At 43.3% G+C, this 19,754-nt stretch overlaps 1 protein-coding gene across 1 annotated transcript; it reads left to right on the forward strand.

Moving 5' to 3' along the window:
* Positions 1-294: 294 nt before the first annotated feature.
* onecut3b (one cut homeobox 3b) lies at positions 295-11,369 on the forward strand (the record flags this gene model as incomplete). Its single annotated transcript, XM_080033663.1, has 2 exons — positions 295-1,366; positions 10,978-11,369. 2 exons carry the CDS (start codon positions 295-297, stop codon positions 11,367-11,369), a joined length of 1,464 nt encoding a protein of 487 aa, XP_079889789.1.
* Between the last annotated feature and the right edge of the window lie 8,385 nt (positions 11,370-19,754).

Below are 19,754 nucleotides of genomic sequence, written 5' to 3' on the forward strand. Positions count from 1 at the left end.
CTCCCATCCACATGAATGCATAAAGCGCCACGGCGCCGCGGAGACGCTCGGTCCTGTGCCTTCATCGGAACATCAGAACGTATATATCTGACTGGATTGATTGGATAATCTTAATCAATGGATTGGCATTCAAACGGTTTGGTCATTTTATCGCTCCAGGAGGGCTAGAGGGTATATGGGGGTAAGTGAGAGCGCTTTTCCCTGATAGAGCGTGAGAGAAAGTCAGGAGCGAGAGGGAGAGACAGGGGAAGAGGGTGGGGAGGGAGGGACAGGGGAAAATATATCGTTTTAGCTATGGAGCTCACCATGGAGAATCTTCACAGCGTCTCCTCGCACTCCCAGGCGGGGGACCTCATGAGCTCTCCGCACGCGCGCCCATCGCCATCCCCCAGCTCCACTCGAAATCTGGTCTCGCACGGTCCCGGCGCGCGGTCAGCAATGGTCTCCGGCATGGCCTCGCTCCTGGAGGGCTCCGGCGGAGACTACAGGACAGACCCGTCCGCGTTGTCCGGACACCTGCACCCGTCCATCAGCATGTGCGAGACTGGGATGAGCCTTAGCAACACGTACACCACCTTGACTCCTCTGCAGCATCTACCTCCAATATCCACCGTGTCGGATAAGTTTCACCACCCGCACTCACACCACCACGCTGCCGCCCATCAGCGACTCTCCGCTGGGAACGTCAGCGGCAGCTTCACGCTGATGCGGGACGACCACCGGGGACTCGCCTCCATGGGCAATCTATATAGTCACTACCCCAAAGAGATGTCCAGCATGGGTCACGGCTCGCTCTCCCCGCTGTCCAGTGGGCTGGGCTCCTTGCACAACTCCCAGCAGCCGCTCTCAGCTTACGGTCCGAGCGCACACCTCTCCACCGACGCCAAGATGCTCTCTCCGGTGTCGGGGTTTGAGTCCCACGCCTCCATGCTGTCCAGAAGTGACCAGGAACACCTAGCCAGAAGTTTAGGGGGCCATGGCCACGGCATGATCTCCAACCTAAACGGCATGCACCACCACCCGCACAGTCACCTCCACTCCCAGGCGAACGGCGCGGTAATGCTGGGGGACCGGGAGAGGCACGGCCACGGAGGAGGGCAGGGAGTAGCGGGTTCAGGCATCCAGGCAGAGGAAATCAACACAAAGGAAGTGGCTCAGCGGATAACGGCCGAGTTAAAGCGCTACTCCATTCCGCAGGCCATATTCGCCCAGAGGATCTTGAGCCGGTCGCAGGGAACTCTCTCAGACCTGCTACGGAACCCCAAACCCTGGAGTAAGCTCAAGTCAGGCCGGGAGACCTTCAGGAGGATGTGGAAGTGGCTGCAGGAACCCGAGTTTCAACGGATGTCTGCTCTGCGGCTGGCTGGTAAGATACTGTACTTTCAGTGTTATTATTTCATTCAAAACATTCATGATCAGTCTGAAGCAACATACCGGTCACCACCCACCGATATTTCCAAATAATTAACAGGCACGCTAAACTAAGCGCAGGCCTAAAAGATTCAGCACCGCGGACAGTTCCAGCGGCTAAAACAATGTGCGCAGAGGCACGGCGGCTTCATCACTAAAACTAACTCTATCTTTATTTCCTTAAACCGTAAGAAATATATTGATAGGACTAGCAAAGGCACATATGTTATGACTGCTTTGGGCGTGTACACTTGCGTTTACGCAGGCTGTTGTAGAGTGAATTTGTAGGTCTATATTTTTTGATCGGCACACAGTAAATCCCCATTGATTCACAATAAACCTCGAAATAGTTGTCCTCCCTCGACGCCTTCTTTCCCTTTCAGCCTCTCGGTGTCCGGCTATAAACACACACACAGCGGTGGCGGTGGGGCTACCGGGCCAACTAGTTGCGCGGGAGAAGCTGGGTGACCCCGGGCTGCTTGATCAATACGCCAGTTCCCACTCTCCCTTTTAAATGTGGCACGCGGATCGATGCTCGTATCGGAGCTGAAAGACGCAATAACCACACGGTCTCTCCGGCTTTGCATTTAATACTCTGTAGTAAAAAGCTCTAAATGTAGAACACGGACAGGTGTGATCGCTGATGTGCAGGACAGGCTTTTTCTCCACGGGGCTGTCAGACAAGCGAAATGTGACTTTTCATTGGATTGAAAAACTATTTTAAACACTGATCATAGTCCCACTGTCACCCCACTCAGGATTCCAGTTTTATTTTACTGAATTTTAAAACTTTAAAAAACACAGATAAAACTATTGAAAATCGACCTCCAACCTGGCCTACATATGATCCCCGGATCTATTTCAAGGCAGGCTTTAGCTGCATGAACTGTTCTGATGAAATATTGATTGCACCTGGAATGGGGATTGGTAAAAGGGACCAGTATAGACGGGGACATATAGAGGATACATACTGTTTTCATTGATACTGAAAAGCACAGGGCATAAAAGCAATGGAAATGTTTCCCTACACTGGGACTTCTGATGTGTCAAATAGCTGGTTTGTAGCCTATAACTCAGATAATTAGGTTTCCCAAACCATTCCTCATCAATGTATTACAATAAAATGCATCCCAATCACCCCCCGAAATCCTTGTATTTTCAGATGGATATTGCAATCTACGTAAGAATGAGCATAATCCCCACAGTGTATTTCTTGCAAAACAACCAGCAGATTGAATAGATTGAGTGCTTATAAAAGGTAATCACTCCTATAGCAAGGTTTTAGGTTTCAAAACATTGAATCAGAGGGGCTTTATGTGTTTTGTTAAACTGATCAATAGAAAAAAACACAATTTACTTATAACGTGTATATTTATAGTCACTGTAGATAGATAGATAGATAGATAGATAGATAGATAGATAGATAGATAGATAGATAGATAGAAGAGGATTAGTAGCTGAGGCTGTGAGTGTCATTAATAGTGTAGCTCTGTCCTTTCAGTGTTTGCCTGGCTTTGCACATAGAAGATCAATAAGGCTGTTTCCCCTTCCCAACCCCCTTCTCTCCCACTCCCTGCACTTTTCTTCTCTATTTTTCTTCTCTCTCTCTCTCTCTCTCTCTCTCTCTCTCTCTCTCTCTCTCTCTCTCTCTCTCTCTCTGAAGCATATGACAATAATATCACTAATCGTTCACTGGTTAACCTGGCAACAGGCAGGCAGGTTGTTTGGCTTTGGGAGAGTGCATGGCGCCACGGAACAAAACAAAACAACAACAAAAAACTCATTGTCTGAAGGACAAGGAGAGGATGAATATGGATGGCGCACATAGCCATTTCACACTCTCTCTGCTTTCTTACCAGACCGGTCTTTTAATGCCAAACTTTCCCTTGCCATGAAAGATTAATATCAGTCTGCTGTTTCCTCACATTTTCTGAAAAATCCAAATGGGCCAAATTGGGATGTTGCGAGAATAAAATTCAGTCGACCCCCCTGGCCTGTAAGTGCAACAGCAAAACTGACATGTGGAAAAAGAGCTGGGAGATGCCATTGATTGAGTGAGGGCAGCCAGGTTTGGGCTTTGTGTGAACAGCCAGATAGAGGCAGGCTAGTGAAAGGATCAATACCGACCTTAATAATTGATAAGTATAAGGGAGACGGAGGGGAGAGGGGAAGAACGAGAAAAGCAGAGTGCTGCTGTTAGAGCATGTAGCAGAATCTTCTAGGTAAGCAAAGCCAAATCTGTGGTTAACAGCTGAGGACCACACACCAGCCTCGCTGCCTAAACACCACGGCGGGGAGTGTGTAAGTGGTTTTCGAAAAACGCTGTTTACACCCCAAACATCCTGTGAAACATCAACAGCGCAGATCTGACACCAACAAGGATGGTGCGGACTGCTGAAAGATGGACTCAGAAAATATTCCTGAGCCTGGAAAAGGAGCCTATATAAAGTATTGGAACAAATGAGACATCAGTGAGTATATAGTGAAATCAGGCTAATATAAAAGGCTAACATTTGAACAGAAACATATGAAGGGTGGCGATTAAGAGCACCTTAAAGAGCGTCCGAGCATCCAGCTGCCCATCGAGTTGTAGTAATGAGGGCTTTCTGCTCATGTCAGCGAATCCTCAAAGCAATCCAAGGTTGTGATGTCATTTGATTTTAAAGGTTGCAATGCTTTATGGGGTTTGTAATGCGCCTTTATGGAGGCCTGCAAGCACATTTCACCCAGAGCGAGTGTGTGTGCATGTGTGTGTGAGTGCTTCCACATGCACATGCGTGTGTGACTGGGTTATAGAGTGTGTCTGCACTATACATTGTTCAGGCTTATCTGACTCACTCTGAATCGGTATTGATTTCCTCTCTTCTGCTCTCCTCGGCACTCTCTCCCTCTCTCCTTCCCTCCCTCCCTGCAGTCCGCCTTGCTCCCCCTTCTTTCTCTTCTGGCTCTGAACCAGCATCAGCAAAGCAGATCCTTCGCATTTTCCACCCTGATTTCATTTCATCTCTCTGGTCATCTTTCTCTGTAACATGCCGAACTCATTTTGCACAGCCTCTATGGTACATGTGTGGGAAATATTTTGACACTTGGTAGAAAGTGTCCTGACCTAGGAAAATAAAGGGTTTACAATAGACCAGCCTATTATATAACTTAATTCAAATTGTAAAATCAACCACATGGTTTAATCAGATACCTGCAACCAGCTAATTTTTTTTAACTCAACCAAATTTGCACAAAAAAAAATCAAAAATGAATGTTTGCAAAGAGGCGGTACATAAAGGGATAACATCCCTCCACTTTGTCTATTGAGTATAAATTGCCTTGAGGTATCATGATAAATATTAGCATAAACATGTAAACAGGCAGTCAATAATGTTGATCTGATGCATCTCTTAATCCAAGCTCTTACAGTAATTTGTTATTTGGAGCACAGCCTCACTTTGCTTTGGTAAAGGTTCATTAATTGCCTCATGTCAGATGGGAAAAGGCCTCCTGATCTCACAGAGCAGCCGACTGGTGTTAAGGGTGCACATAAAACCTTTAAAGTTAGATTAGTCAGGATTAAATTACAACTCTTCAACTGCATTGTCCATCGGGGGAAATATATCACACTGAAACTTACTGTAGCTGTGTGTGTGTGTGTGTGTGTGTGTGTGTGTGTGTGTGTGTGTGTGTGTGTGTGTGTGTGTGTGTGTGAGAGAGAGAGAGAGCGAGAGAGAAAGAGAGAGAGAGAGTGTTGTTAAGAGGTAGACTATGTTTTAGCAGAGCCTCATTTTAGAGAGCTTATCAGGCCCCAGTCAGTCACATAATTTCCAATTAAGTTTTATTAAAATCGCCGGCATAGTTTGTTTAAACAAAGGGAAATAACATGTCACTCCAGTAGCCAATGTAACTATTTAAAATAAATAAATAGATACATGGTTTAAAATGACCTTATACTGGTCAGGTTCTCTTATCAAAAGCTTAAATAGGCTACGTAATTTTCCGGTAATAGAATTATAGCAAAAAGTGTCGCTTGTGCTTAGCACTTCAGGCACACGAAAACACACACACACAAAACCAACAATTGCTTAATAATTTAAAAAGGCTGTGTTCGATGATCACTTAGACACTTTATCCTGAACCAAAACACAATTTAAATGTTTTATATCCAATATACAGTAGGCCTATACATTAGTCCTCAACACTAATATAAAATGGTTTTGTATATTCTGAAATAAAAATAAGCCTTCATAAATGTTTATTATATGCCTTTATTGTCGTCTCGTTCGCACCGAGAACTTCCTTTCATTCTGTTTACTTTCGCAACAGCAAATTATTCTGCTGTCTTGAGTTGAATACGCCATTTTATTTTAAGTTGTTTTAGAGGAAATAAAGCAGGAGACAATTTTGCTAGAGCAAAATTAAAAACAAGGGCTTCACACCGACGATTAAACGAACGCTTTCAAATAATCCCATCCCGAACTAACTGAAATATTTTTTTTACTGGAGGTTTAGTTCCACCGCTGCTGTGTGTGTGTGTTAGTGAGTTGATGGTGATGCTGATGGCTATTCTGGCGGACCCCCCCCCCCCCCCCATTTTTTCTCTCTACCAAGCAATGCATAGGCCTATAACATGATCAATATAATCAATAACCGTACATCTGAGAGGTGTGACAGAGAGTGATTGACGCCAAACTGTTTCTCGCCCTGCAGTAGTCCGTCCAGGGCGGGAGAGGGCCCGTCTCACCGGACACAAAGCTCGATCTCATCCGTCCATCCAGGCGTCGACTAGCAGCAGCACGGTGCGGTTAGTTCACCGTCTGCCCCTCATGCCCCATCTGCACACACGCACACACTCACATTCCATCACACACACAAACAAACAAACAAACAAACAAACAAACACACGCACACACGCACACACACACACACACACACACACACACACACACACACACACACAGGATATACATGATATAGAATAAATTAGTCTCTAAATTAGTTTGGAGATCTGTAGGGAAACCACAACAGAATAATGGATTGTTAATGATATATCGGTGGTTCTCTGCCTTTTGAGGATTATAGAGCCTTTTCAGTTTGACCACAACAGGCTATTGATAGGTGGCCTTTTAAGTGTGACTCACTTACCCTTATGGGCTTTCATCTGTGGAATCGCACACTGTGATACCTTTGAGGACAGCGCTGCCACCTGAGTATCTCAATTTTCCGCCAGCACATTCAACATTGCGAAACGTGTAGAGTCTTCAGACCAAATCCAATTGATCATTTTCAGTGTGTTCATGCAGCCTGTAACACCGTTAATCTCGGATGTATTGTGTTTGTGATGACTGACTGTCGAATGAGGACATTTTAAAGTCCACGCGCATTCATTCTAAAACTTGTCATAGCCTACTGCCTACTTCTTGTGAATTCATTTAATTTGGATGTTTGAGCGTCGCTTTGCAGAACAGTGCACGTAAAGACTATAGTTGGACACTTTCCCCCTTTCATTTGCTGAAAGTTTTTCTTTGTTCAAATGGGCACAAAAGTTAGAATTGACTTTTCAGGACGTTGTGATTATCTTGTAGGCCTATTGAACATTTAATAGGCTAACTTCTGTATTTCTAACACTCCATATGGAAAGGGGTAAAAGTATTTTTTTTTAGGCTGGAATATTTTAATTATTATTTTTTAAACTTTTCCGATTATTATTACTAACAAAGTATTTTAAGTAGGGCCTATAGGCTATTTAAACACACCTGGAGGGGAGCTTTAAAGAAGTTGTCCAATAGACTCTTATAGATTTATATCTCATGTTGCCTACTGTAGCAAAGAGAAGTCAACCACCATCCACCTAGCCTACTCCTAACACTAAAATTCATGCTATTCACTATAGGCCTAGAAAGTCTCATATTGTGACTTAACGTAGGCTATATGCCTCAGGCGCAAGGGGAAGTAGAAACAGCGGACACCTATGTGCGGCTCTTATTAAAGGAGCCTCGAGTCGTGCGCAATTTAAAATGCTGCACAGCCACCGAGTTAATCTGCGGATCAGGCAGAGGTTGAGATTAAGCAAAGTGGCACTTTCCTGATAGCTTTAGCATCGTTGACACCGGGACGCAGCCGACGAAAAGACAACGCGAGCGAGTGCCACTTGAGACTGCCGAGCGCAATTGTCTCTTCAGAAAATCCCCGTTTGGTAATGAGGCAACTAAAGATAGCCCTAGAACGGCGAGGCTCCCATCTCATGAGAGGTGGCTTTAACAAACAGCTCCCTCTCTTTACATTCCCTGCGGTCCTATTCATTGCTGTGGATAGGGCGGTGTGTGTGCAGGCAGGAGTCTCATATCGATTATCTGAAATATGCATTGACTAGAGCAGGCCCCTGCGCTGTGTGTTACTGCTCGGTTTCACTCGCTTGGGCTACAGGACGGCGTTGACTCGGCTGGCTCTCGGAGCTGATGGAGGAGAACCAGAGTGGTGTTGGCATTGTAAAATGGCCGGTAGCACAAGTTGTTCGAAAACAGGCATTACATATTAAATTATCACTATATTAGCACTAGCATTTAGTCATTACATTAGAGAGTATTGAGTTTGGTTTGAGACAGCACTTAGGGAGCCGCGAGGAGATTCTGGCATGGCTGGACCTGAACCAATTGAATAAACGTTCCATGAAATGGTTCTGAAGTGCGGATCAATCAATAGGGGGGCTATCAATCTGAGGGCAAATTAAAACAATTGAGGAAAACAACAAGAGGGGAAAACAGTTGAAGTAGAGAAGAAGGCCTTGGAGGGATGTCTGTCTGTGGAGGCTCGATGTGTAGGCTAGGCTACAGCGGACACAACATTCAACATAGACTCTGCTGAGGGACAAAATGTCTGGTTTATTAATTATGCTTTGCTTGCAATAACAAAGCATGGACAATGGCAAACCAAACACACACACACACACACACACACACACACACACACACACACACACACACACACACACACACACACACACACACACACACACACACACACACACACACACACACACACACACGGGCATGCATACACATGTGCACATTCATATTGATTTTCCCCACCCCTCCCCTCACAGTCAAATCTGTTTACTGCTGTTGTCTAAACCTGCTGTAAAGTTATCAATCATTTGCATATACCAACTCCACACTGCAGCCTCTCTCCCACCTCTTCTCACCCTACCCTTCATTATCCTCCCACGAGCACGTGATCTACACTCAGATAAATATAATTCCTAACTTAGTTTATTTTCTGTTCAGATGCACACTTTATTTTGAGTGTTATTATTAGGCTATATATATATATTTAAATCACGATGACATAGTAGGCCTACATACATTCCCTTGTCCTCCACTGCTCACAAACTAGAAGGCGGCCACTTCCGCCACATCTCCTTTGTTCTTCCACAGATAAACAATTTCTTCTCCATCTGTCTGTCACAAAGCGCGCTCACGAGCTGCACACCCCCATGCGAGGCAGCGTGTGCACGCGCCCACGACACACGCGCGCGCCAACCACACGCGCGCGCACACACACACACACACACACACACACACACACACACACACACACACACACACACACACCTCGGTCTCGCAGATCGATGGGGATCGATCGGGTGGGGAAGGGAGCCCTGATTACTGGACCACGTGTTCGGGAGAAAACCGCGGAAAATCGATCATTGCAGCTTTTTAGGGCAGCAGAACAGAACAGACTCCCTTCAGTCTCCTCAGCGAGAGCCGAGCCTATACTGACGATGCAGCCAGGCACGGCAGACCGCTTCTTTGTCAGCATTTCACATCACGCTCCTCCAGTTTCAACAACACACCGGTGTAAACTATTTGGCCACAATAGCCCCCCTTTTTGTTTTACAAAATAAATGTAGAATCTTTTAACCAGGAGACTAAAAGGAAAACTCAATGTTTAAGACAGAATAATAACAACCAAACTTGTCTTCATCCCACATTTAGCCACTATATGTTAAAGGCCACAGTGGTGGTTTCACAGGTTGTAGCCAATTATCCACAAACTGTACAACCCACTTTTCATTACCGATGACCATTTCCCAAGCCCTTTGTAACTTTTTAGATTGATTTCCTATCCTTCAGATAGCTACTGGTTTCAGCTCATTTCACTGCACTTTGAAAATCAAAACCTGAAACCTGCTTAAATAGAGAATCCATCCCAATGAACTGTTATTGTGTTCTGCAGGAACCATTTAAAAGTAATTGTAGAGCCTAGTTTGTGTTGTTTGTGCGGCAGTGATTCACATTCACAGGATATAGGAAAAATAAACAAGCATAACAGATCATATCGCAAATTTTCTTGTAAATCCGTGTAACATCAGAGTCTAAAATCTTGGAGTGCTCTTGAACACACCAACAGAAGCTGTTTTTCAAAACAGTGTTTTACAAGGAGGCTAGAGCAGAAAATAAATGAAGACAACTGTCAGCTGTCTCCTTAGGTAGATTTTCATACCACAATGAAATGATCAAACATAGGCTGCCTGAAAGGTTAGAAATACATAAAAAAAATGTTTGGCAAATAGGAATAATAGAATATAGGGTATATGCAATTTATTTTAAAAGCTGAAACTTGCAAATGCCACTTTAATGGCTATTGAAGGATCCCAAGGGTGGTCTGGTACTCTGCTTGGAAAGCGCTGGTTTCGTAAGGATTTATCTTTAGTCAACATCTTTTGAAAGTGGCACTGTGAAACAGATATCTGCCATTATGACTTTTTCCTTCACTAGTGTCAACTTACTTTCAGTTCTTTCTTTTTCACAATTCCATTTTCAATTTTTGAATAGCTTGCATGGCTTCCTGTTGCATGTTACATGGACATGTTACCTTGTAATTTCTTGGTTTCAACTCCAAATGTTTTCCTTTCCAGCTCCATCATGCAGTCGAGACATACATTTAAATGTTTTACAATAAGTTAAACACTGCTGAAATATTATAACTCTCATGACAATAAAACATCCATGTTCTCACACAAACTCCTGCACTGGTCCATTTCTGATCTTCAGCCATTTTAGTCATCTGTCTTAAATGTATTTCTATTTCCCTTGGAGTCAGCGATTCTGGACTTACTTTCGGAATCAGTGAATATCTCCTCTCGATTATCTGCTACGTGTCCGTACTGTGTGTGTGCTGAAAATAAAAATCCAGTGTTAATGCACAGCCTAGGCTCTGTACACTGGCAAGTTGCTAGCTACGGTGGGCCCCCTTTTATTTACATAACCTTTGTTTACATATCAGTTTACAGAGCCTAGGCTGTGTATTAACACCAGATTTCTTTTCAGCCCACACACATTATGGACAGGGAGCAGAACATCAGGAGATAATCACTGACTTTGATAAAAAGTGATTTTGACAACAAGCGTTCTCCAGCATTGCTAACTTCACGTTTAAGTATCTGAGGCATCCTACCCTTATCTTCCATTTCCTGTTAGTTCAAACCCAATTCTGTACTTATGCATTCACAAAAGGGTATTTTGAGGAGGGTGTTAAAACGTCTCTCCTTTGTTCTGTGCTCTCCCCCTTTGCTCTCTCCAGCATGTAAACGTAAGGAGGAGGACCGAGGGCGAGAGCGTAACCAGGTGCCAAAGAAGCAGCGACTGGTCTTCACCGACCTGCAGCGTCGCACCCTGGTAGCCATCTTCAGAGAGAACCGCCGGCCCTCCAAGGAGATGCAGATCACCATCTCCCAGCAGCTGGGCCTGGAGCTCTCCACCGTCTCCAACTTCTTCATGAACTCACGCCGCCGCTCTACCGACCGCTGGGACACTGCAGAGGAGCACAGTCACAGGGTGCACGGCCACAGCCACCTACACACTCCTCATGGGAACCACAACAACAACAACAACAACAACAACAACAACAACAACAACAATGCCTCTCCGTTCCAACCCGGTACCTCCTCCGCAACCACTTACTCCAAGGCCTGAGGGTGGCAGGCAAGATAGCTGAACAGATTCACGGAGGACGGGATGTTTGTCACTAAAGCATCGGGCTCTGACTCCAATCATGCAGAGCTACAGGGTGTGTAGCGTCAAACCACCACATCTGATTCATCTGCTCAAAGTGCTCATGACTTGTGCAGACGAATCCGATGTTGCTCAATTATGTATTTTTCTTAATCTGAATGTTACTCTTTTTGGGATAGAAATTATTATTTTTTTTCTCAAAATTGTGACTCTTCAAACCAAAGATTCAGTAGCTTTAAGAGAGTCACCCTCAAACAATCACACATGGCTTTAAGATAATCCACTAGAAAAAACAAACAAAATCCATGTACACTGACTAAACCACACTGTGGGTCTGTGTATAAGCCTTGGAAAAAGGGATGATTCTGCTGGAGGGGGGCGTCTGCTGGTTTGCCTGATGTCAGGATGTAAACACACCAAAGAATCTCTCGTGACAGGGAGCCAATAGCTGTAAGACAAGACAAACCTCGAGCAGTCACACGTTGGTCTTCGCAAATCAGCCAGAAATCAGACAGCGGGTGTGTGTGCTGGGCCGTGATTAACCACTCCACGTTTCAGTAACAGTCACTGAGGCTGATTGAGAGGTGCGTTTGTGTTGGTGAAACGCTCCCGGGCAGGTCCTTTGACCCTCTAACCACACACACACACACACACACACACACACACACACACACACACACACACACACACACACACACACACACACACACACACACACACACACACACACACACACACACACACACACACACACACACACACACACACACACACACACACACAAACACACACACACCCCACCTCCTTGTGTCTCTGCATCACCGCTTTAGTGAGTGTGTTGCGCGTGTGCATAATGTCCACACTGTGCTGGGTGTAATTCCTCTGCAGTGATTCAAACCCGCTCCATGTCAGAGTAAAAGCGCCACCTGCTGTCTGTATTAAACCACATCCCAACCATCTCCAGCAGGCCTTCCATCACCACAGTGTAGCCTGCACTGCAGACCTTTATTAGGATAAAGTTACCAGTACTCAAGCATAAGCATAAGTGTAGCCCTGCGAACACAAAACAAACTGAGACTAAAATGACACAAACGTTATTTTACTCTCGAACCCTTTGATACACATTTGAATGTTCGTTTCTTAGGTCTCGTCGTGTGGCGACATGGCCATAGACAGCATAGCCACTAGAGAGGTTATTTTCAGGTTACAAAAGGAGAACAATCAAAAGGGGCAGGACACATTAAAAAGTGTTGTGTATGGTGAGGGAGGGAGTAAGGGTGGGAGGGAGGGAGGGAGGAGAAGGGTCTGCTCTGTTCTAGTGGCCAAACGCGGAGGTCAAATGTCACAATATACGATCCTGAGTGCCAATGATGTTTGCCTCTTTATGATAATCAGAGAACAGGTGCAGCCCGCTCCGACTCCCATGCGCCCCGCTGTGTCTGGCCAGTGTCATTACAAACCATCCAAATGCGAGCACTACACGGGCACGTTTGCCTGTTCCATACCTCAGAAAAAAAACACTAATGTGATCGACGTTAAAACACAAGGAAAATGACTGTAAATAATCCTTAATTTCAATCTTTTCCTCTGTCTTATCTATTCTCTATTTATCTGCCCTATTGCTACTCATTCCTGTTGTGTCTTTCTTTCCATTCCCCCCTCCTTAACTATTGATGCGGGTAATAATAGTACCATAGACACTTGACTATTGTGCTATGTTGTGCTGATATGTAAAGAAGCACCTTGTTGACAAAATGTAAAAACTTAAAGTTAAAAAAAAAAAAAAAGAAGACGAATCAACATGTTGTAGTCTGACCCTATGCACAGACAAGGAAAGCGTACCACAAGTGACGAACTGTGCATATTTGTGAATATGTGTGACAGAATAGATGGACCTCTTTCTTGTTCTCAAAACTTTGAGCCCTTTGAAATGGACTGTCACTGCATTCCTCTGCTGATGGTGTTTTTTGGTTACCATGAAAACCGTCTCATTTCTTTGTGTCTTTTTGAAAAAAAAAATATTTTGTGGGCAAAGCCACTTGTTGTGTAGCATCTTCTAGCGGGAGATAATCATATTAGAGCAGGAGACGCAAACAGGAGGACTAAGGGTGCAGCAGCAGGGGGAGGCCCAGCTCTCAACTGGAAGGAAACATTTAAGTGACATTCCTCCATAGTTTGAGTTCTGGTCGTTACGTAGTGCACTATCCAGAGGGTTTCCTTCCTGTGCAGATGTTTGAAGATCCAAAGCAGAGATAGAAGTGTGTGTGGCTACCTCACATAATAGAGTGGACTGTGACACAGCCATCAATACCAAAGATACTCAGAACCTGCCGTGTTCACACTGGACCTGGGACACGCAAACACAACGCACATGCAAACACACGTGTGCACTTGCTTGTGAGTGCACACACACACACACACACACACACACACACACACACACACACACACACACACACACACACACACACACACACACACACACACACACACACACACACACACACACACACTGTGTTTAAAGCGAAGGGGCGCACACCCTGGGTGAAGGGGGAGCAACACAGGTGGGTTCCTCATGACATAGAAAAAGCCACTTATGTTCGAAAGCACTTTTTTCACACAACGAGGCAAAAAGATTGTTTACCGCCGCCATTTTTTATTTTGCATGTTTTTACGCGCTGGTGAGACTGAATCCTCTCCAGGATACACACATGCACAAACACTCCCACCAGAGATATTTTTGTGTAATTTGTAATGAGTGTAGGTGTGTGTGTGTATCTGACTGTTTACAAAGCCCTCTGCTCCTGCTCCCTCATTGGCTTGCATCCAAACTTGACCTGTTTAACAAACCAATCTGTAGAGACACGATGAGACCCCTCATCTCCGATAAGACCCGCGTGACCCCCTGACCTTCCAAACCCTCTTCGCTGGTCCCTCGGTCCAGGGTAGCACCACAATGAGGCAGGCATGTGTAGACAATTCATCTTGATATACCTCAAATCTTTATTGTAAAGGTTAATGTAGTGAAACAATAATGACAATGTTTAGCAATGAGAGTGACATTAAAGTCACAGCAAAATGATTGTTCTTGTTTTTTATTCTGTTATTTTTGTATTATTTATTTATTTTGTTCGAAGGGTGTGAAGTAGCTATAAGCCGTCTTATGGCTTGTCATCTTTTGATTTGGTTGATTTCTTTTAAGAAGTTTTGCACGTTGTCCTTTTTTGGAGTTAACATAACTGCTAAAAGGTGGTGTAAGAAACCAAAGGACTAGGAGACAGGAAAGGATATAATATAAGTTTGAAATATGAGTAGGGGAGTTGAAAATTAAGACAAAGGTAAAAATGACACATCATGACACTAATTTCTGATCACCCTTTAACTTATTTTGTGTTTTTGAAGATTGTCTGCTTTTGTGTGTTAAAGTGATTCCCATATTTAAAAAAAGTGAACGAACCAAAGCACCTCACATTAGGGTTGGTATGAGCTATTCTTTTATGCATGGATACTATATAAGTGTATATAAACTGCAGGATGAACTGTACCTCTACTGGTGGAGAAGAGGGGAAGAAACAGGGAAAATGACAAGTGTTTTTTTGGTTTCCAAGTAACCTTTACAAATCTTTATTGCGTTTCTTTTAAATGTGCCATTCGTGTCTCTGTATAGAATCTGTGTAATTGTACGTGTATCAGTATCATCCCTGTCTGTTTCCTCCTGTTGTAATGCTTTCCTTTTATCTCCACACTTCCATGTATGTATCTGTATATTTCCTTTGTTTCATCACACAGGTGTGTGTGTGACTGTGTGAGTCTTTTTCTTTGTTCCGTTCCTGTATTTCAGCTTATCAGTTTTTAAACAAATTTCGATCGGCCTGGGTGTGTGTCTGCTGTAGGAGCCGGCTGAAGCATATACAAACAGACAGTCATGCGGGCAGAAATACGTTTTCTTGCAGTGCATCAAAATGGCCTAATTAGATTTTTTTTTTTGCTTCAGATAAACCTCAAAGCTCTGGAAGCCCCAGTGTCTATGTTCTCTCCCTCTTCACTTTCCAATCAATCAATCAGAACCAAGTGTCTTTGTGATGGTAGAAGACAATCAATTTCAAATAGAGCAGAGACGGAAAAAAAAGAAAAAGGAGGGAGAGAGAGAGAGAGATAGATAGAGAGAGAGAGATGGAGGAGGGCAGAAAGAAATGACTTGACAGGAGAGATTGGAGGGAAGGAGGAAGGATGGCTCTCTGAGAAATCAGTGTATGTGTGTGTGGTCACCTTTAACCTCTGCAGAGTGACCTTTACTGTGGGGGCTAAGGCACCAGGACCCTCCCCAGGCTATACAATGGAGGTGGGTTGGGGGATTTGACTTGTTAAGTGGACATACAATCGAAGATGTTGATCAAATGCCTGCACACACACACACACACACACACACACACACACACACACACACACACACACACACACACACACACACACACACACACACACACACACACACACACACACACACACACACACACACACACACACACACACACACACACACACACACACACACACACACACACACACACACACACACACACACACACACACACACACAGCCTTTCTTCTGATCTTCATCTCCACAGTGAGCCTGTCAGGTCACTCTGCCTTCAGCCTGTGGAGGGAGACTCAAGTAATAGCTGGAAACAAAAATGACACCAAGTGAATACCAGTATTGGGTAAATTGTGTGTTTTGACTAAAACAAAATAAAGAAACAAGCAATTGGCAGACTGGCTTTTCATTGTTTGGGTTTCTGTGATATGGTTGGTATGCTGGTGCTCTGTTGCCATCTGGTGGTGTTAAATAAAAGTATGTGGACACATGCTGAACACTGGGATTCCTCAAAGGTCTCCACATGTTTTTTAAAATCATTATTAATTTTCATATTTTAACTCACTGTAATTTTTTTTATCCAAACACCAAAATCTAAATGGTGTTTAAAACACCTTTTACCGATGCTATGAATCAAATAATGCTGAATTCATTCAATATTAAATATCACATAAAAAATAAATCTAATTTGAAAATACCGTAACGACCTAAAAAAAATTGGACAATATATAAATACCCACTTTGAGGGCATGCGTTCACTTTTTAAAAGTATCAACATATTTGATATATTGTTATATTCCATATGATTTTCGATAGTAATTTACCAATTAATACTTACAAGAAATTATTTGATGCAATGCATGTGTTGGATGTGAATAAAAAGGTTCAGCCGATAAAACGGAACATACGCATTTCGTCAGATTAAATACAAATTTGTTCTTTTCTCCATGATTTTTGAACTGTTTCAACTTCACAATTTATCTGAAATGTTTTCATGAAGTGAACTGCTGCTCTATTTCCCTTGTGCATTGAGGGAGAATAGTGTTCTCCAACAGAAAACTCAAACATTGATTGTATTTAACAGGCACATTGTGTGCTTTCCGTATTCTTAATTGTGTCTCTTTTCTAGTGTGAGAACATTCTCACAACCTGCTTAGAATCAGTAGTATGTTGGTATAGAACTGGCACATGGCATAAATGTCTGGCCCCCTTGCGAATATAATTTCATTAGTCACTCTCTTCAGGCTTTGGTTTTGGTCTCCACTGACTCCTCAGAGGAATATTTAGCTTTTTTCGCTGCTAAATGCTTCACTATGTTAAGAGTGCAAGATGTTATGAGGACAACCACAGAGTTGTCTAATAATTCTCTGTAGGTTTAAAAACAAGTGACCCCTTTGTCTTACAAGGAGTCAAATGTTCAATAGTCATTTGTCAATATAGAAATATAGATCATATCAGCTTTACATCTTGTGTGTAGATTATCATACTTGCACTCTACATTGAGGTTATTGTAGCTGCAAATGATTGATGATGGTTTTTCAACAGCGTGTGCAGCAGTCATACTGACCCTGCCGTGAAGCATAGTGTGTGAGTGTTTCATTGTTTACTAGACGTTAGCCCATCATCAAGTGATGTGAAAAGGGAACCAGAAGACACGGGACACTTTTTACATAGTCACATCATGCTTTTATGACGAAAAGGAGTTCATTTACAAGACAGACAGTATATAAAACATACATTTGAAATAAAAAAAGAACTCATATGTTTTATAGACAAGTACATTTTTGTCTCATCCTTTCCTCGGAGACCAAACAGCCATGGGACTGAGCAAAATATTGGCGATCCCTGGAGAAAGAAGCAGCAGTTAAATCCTATATTACTATACCTACACTATTTACAGTTCAACAGTCATTTTCCTCTGTCAGACATGGCAAGGAGGTCTACAGATTAGATGACATGATATGGCTAATAGATCTAGTATGTACAGTTTCTGTTTCTTCACATCCAAGGAACCACAAGCCACGGTGCAAAATATAATTATTATAATTCAGACAGGCCATGTCCAAATATGGTTATTACGGTATAACAGTCCCTTTTATGAGCCAGTCATTTGCTTTACAAGATGGATCATTCAATCTGACAATATGGAGAAGTTGTCTTTATGTTAGCTCTGCATTTAATTGGAGCACCCAGCACCCATTCCTAGGTTTCAGGAGTCAGTAACAACGATAAATTAGTGCAAGAAAAATAAGAGTGATCGATTATACATTTAAAAAAAAAATGTTTAACGAGGTCGATGCCAAGGTTGACGGAGAGACAGAGAGAAGAGACAGAGGGAACAAAGAGAGAGAGAGAGAGAAAGAGAGAGGAGAGAATGAGTTTACCCCAGCCAAATCGGAGAGGTAAACTTCTATATTATAAAGGCTATTAGAGGGCTCCAACAAATACAGAGCTATATGACAGCTTCCTCTGAAGAGTGGGAGAGGTAAGAGAGCGGTACCTCAGCACAGCACAGACCTGGCAAATAGAAAAAAACAAAAGTACAAATCTGGCACCATCTCGTTCGTAAAGGAGGAAAAGGGAAATCATCTCAAAAGGTAATGTGGAAACCTAGGAATGAGTGCCAACCAGGTCTGTAAAGAGCTCTCCATGCCTCCTCCTACTCCAGAGGGATTGTGGGAGAGTGACAGGGTTCAAGATAGATCAATGAAAGTATGCCATTAACAATCCTTTCCCCATACAGCATTGATCAGTCCCACCATCCTGCTTGGAATATTAATTATTTTATCTACAGCTTATACATCTGGGCCGATCCTATGTTTGTGGATAGATATGTGTAAAAGTACAATCAACCCAAGTAAAGAAATGGTTCCTTTGTTAAATGTGTGCTGCATTTAAATACTGGGGAATGTATAGGACACAGGTGATTATTTGCCCCTGTCCTCGGTTTGTGCCAAAAAAAAAAAACACTTTAATGGTCTCTTTGCTTTTATTGTAAGTTTTTTTCAACCAGTCCCATGGCCAGCACCTATGGCACCCATAGCCCTCTGTACGAGTGTACGTGAGACTTTGGCACGACCAACCATTGTATACAAAATGCATGCATAGATTAAACCTGCTAAGACCACAAGAAAATAATATTTTTTTCTCTAGAGAGGAGTCGATCGTTTGCAGATCAGCTCTCGGTCATATACAGAGAAAGAAGGAGGCTGTGACATTTGATCATGTTTCTTATTGTTTGTTGTGATAGTGGTGAGACTGGAGGGGCATCAGAAAGTATCTGACCAATCCACAGACTGATACAGACACTATGGCTATACGAAAAATCAGTGAAGCACTGGCTTATGAAGCTAACAGTCAATTTGCTCTCCACAGTGTTTTACTGTATGATACGCAGAGCTGTTAATCCCCCCCCCCCCACACCACATCAGCATCAGCGGTATGGTCCCATTTGTTACTGTTACTCACTTTGACCATGTGGGGTCAGTATTGTCATATAGAAAGGGGGGGTCCCTTGCAATTGTCTGGTCAAGGTTAAGATGAAATGGTTGCCTGTCCAAGGTGCGTCAAACAATCCTTCAGCAATGCTCTGCAATATTTCCAATTATGCCAAATGACATTGAACAATATTCATCACAATCTTTTTGTCAAATGAGAGGAAAGCACAATAAGTAATAGGCTATTTCAATCATTACATATGTTAAGATGTCAAATGACTACACACATACACGCTTCTCGGAAAGTGTGTAAGGGAAATTGCACTAATAAGCCAAGTAATCACCCAATCAACTGAGCTGTCTTCTCCGACATCCCATTACTGCTCCTCTTAGCTCAGATAATTTAACTCGAGTCTAATCCAATCACAACAGCAGCTGTACAATCTGGAGTAGGAGATGGATTCATTTAGAGCTAATATAGAGTCAGAAATGCCAGGAAACCAAAGCTGTAGAAATGCAGCTTTAAAGGTAAGA

Source organism: Ammodytes marinus (genome assembly GCF_949987685.1).
Source record: "Ammodytes marinus genome assembly, chromosome: 9".
Lineage (NCBI taxonomy): Eukaryota > Metazoa > Chordata > Actinopteri > Uranoscopiformes > Ammodytidae > Ammodytes > Ammodytes marinus.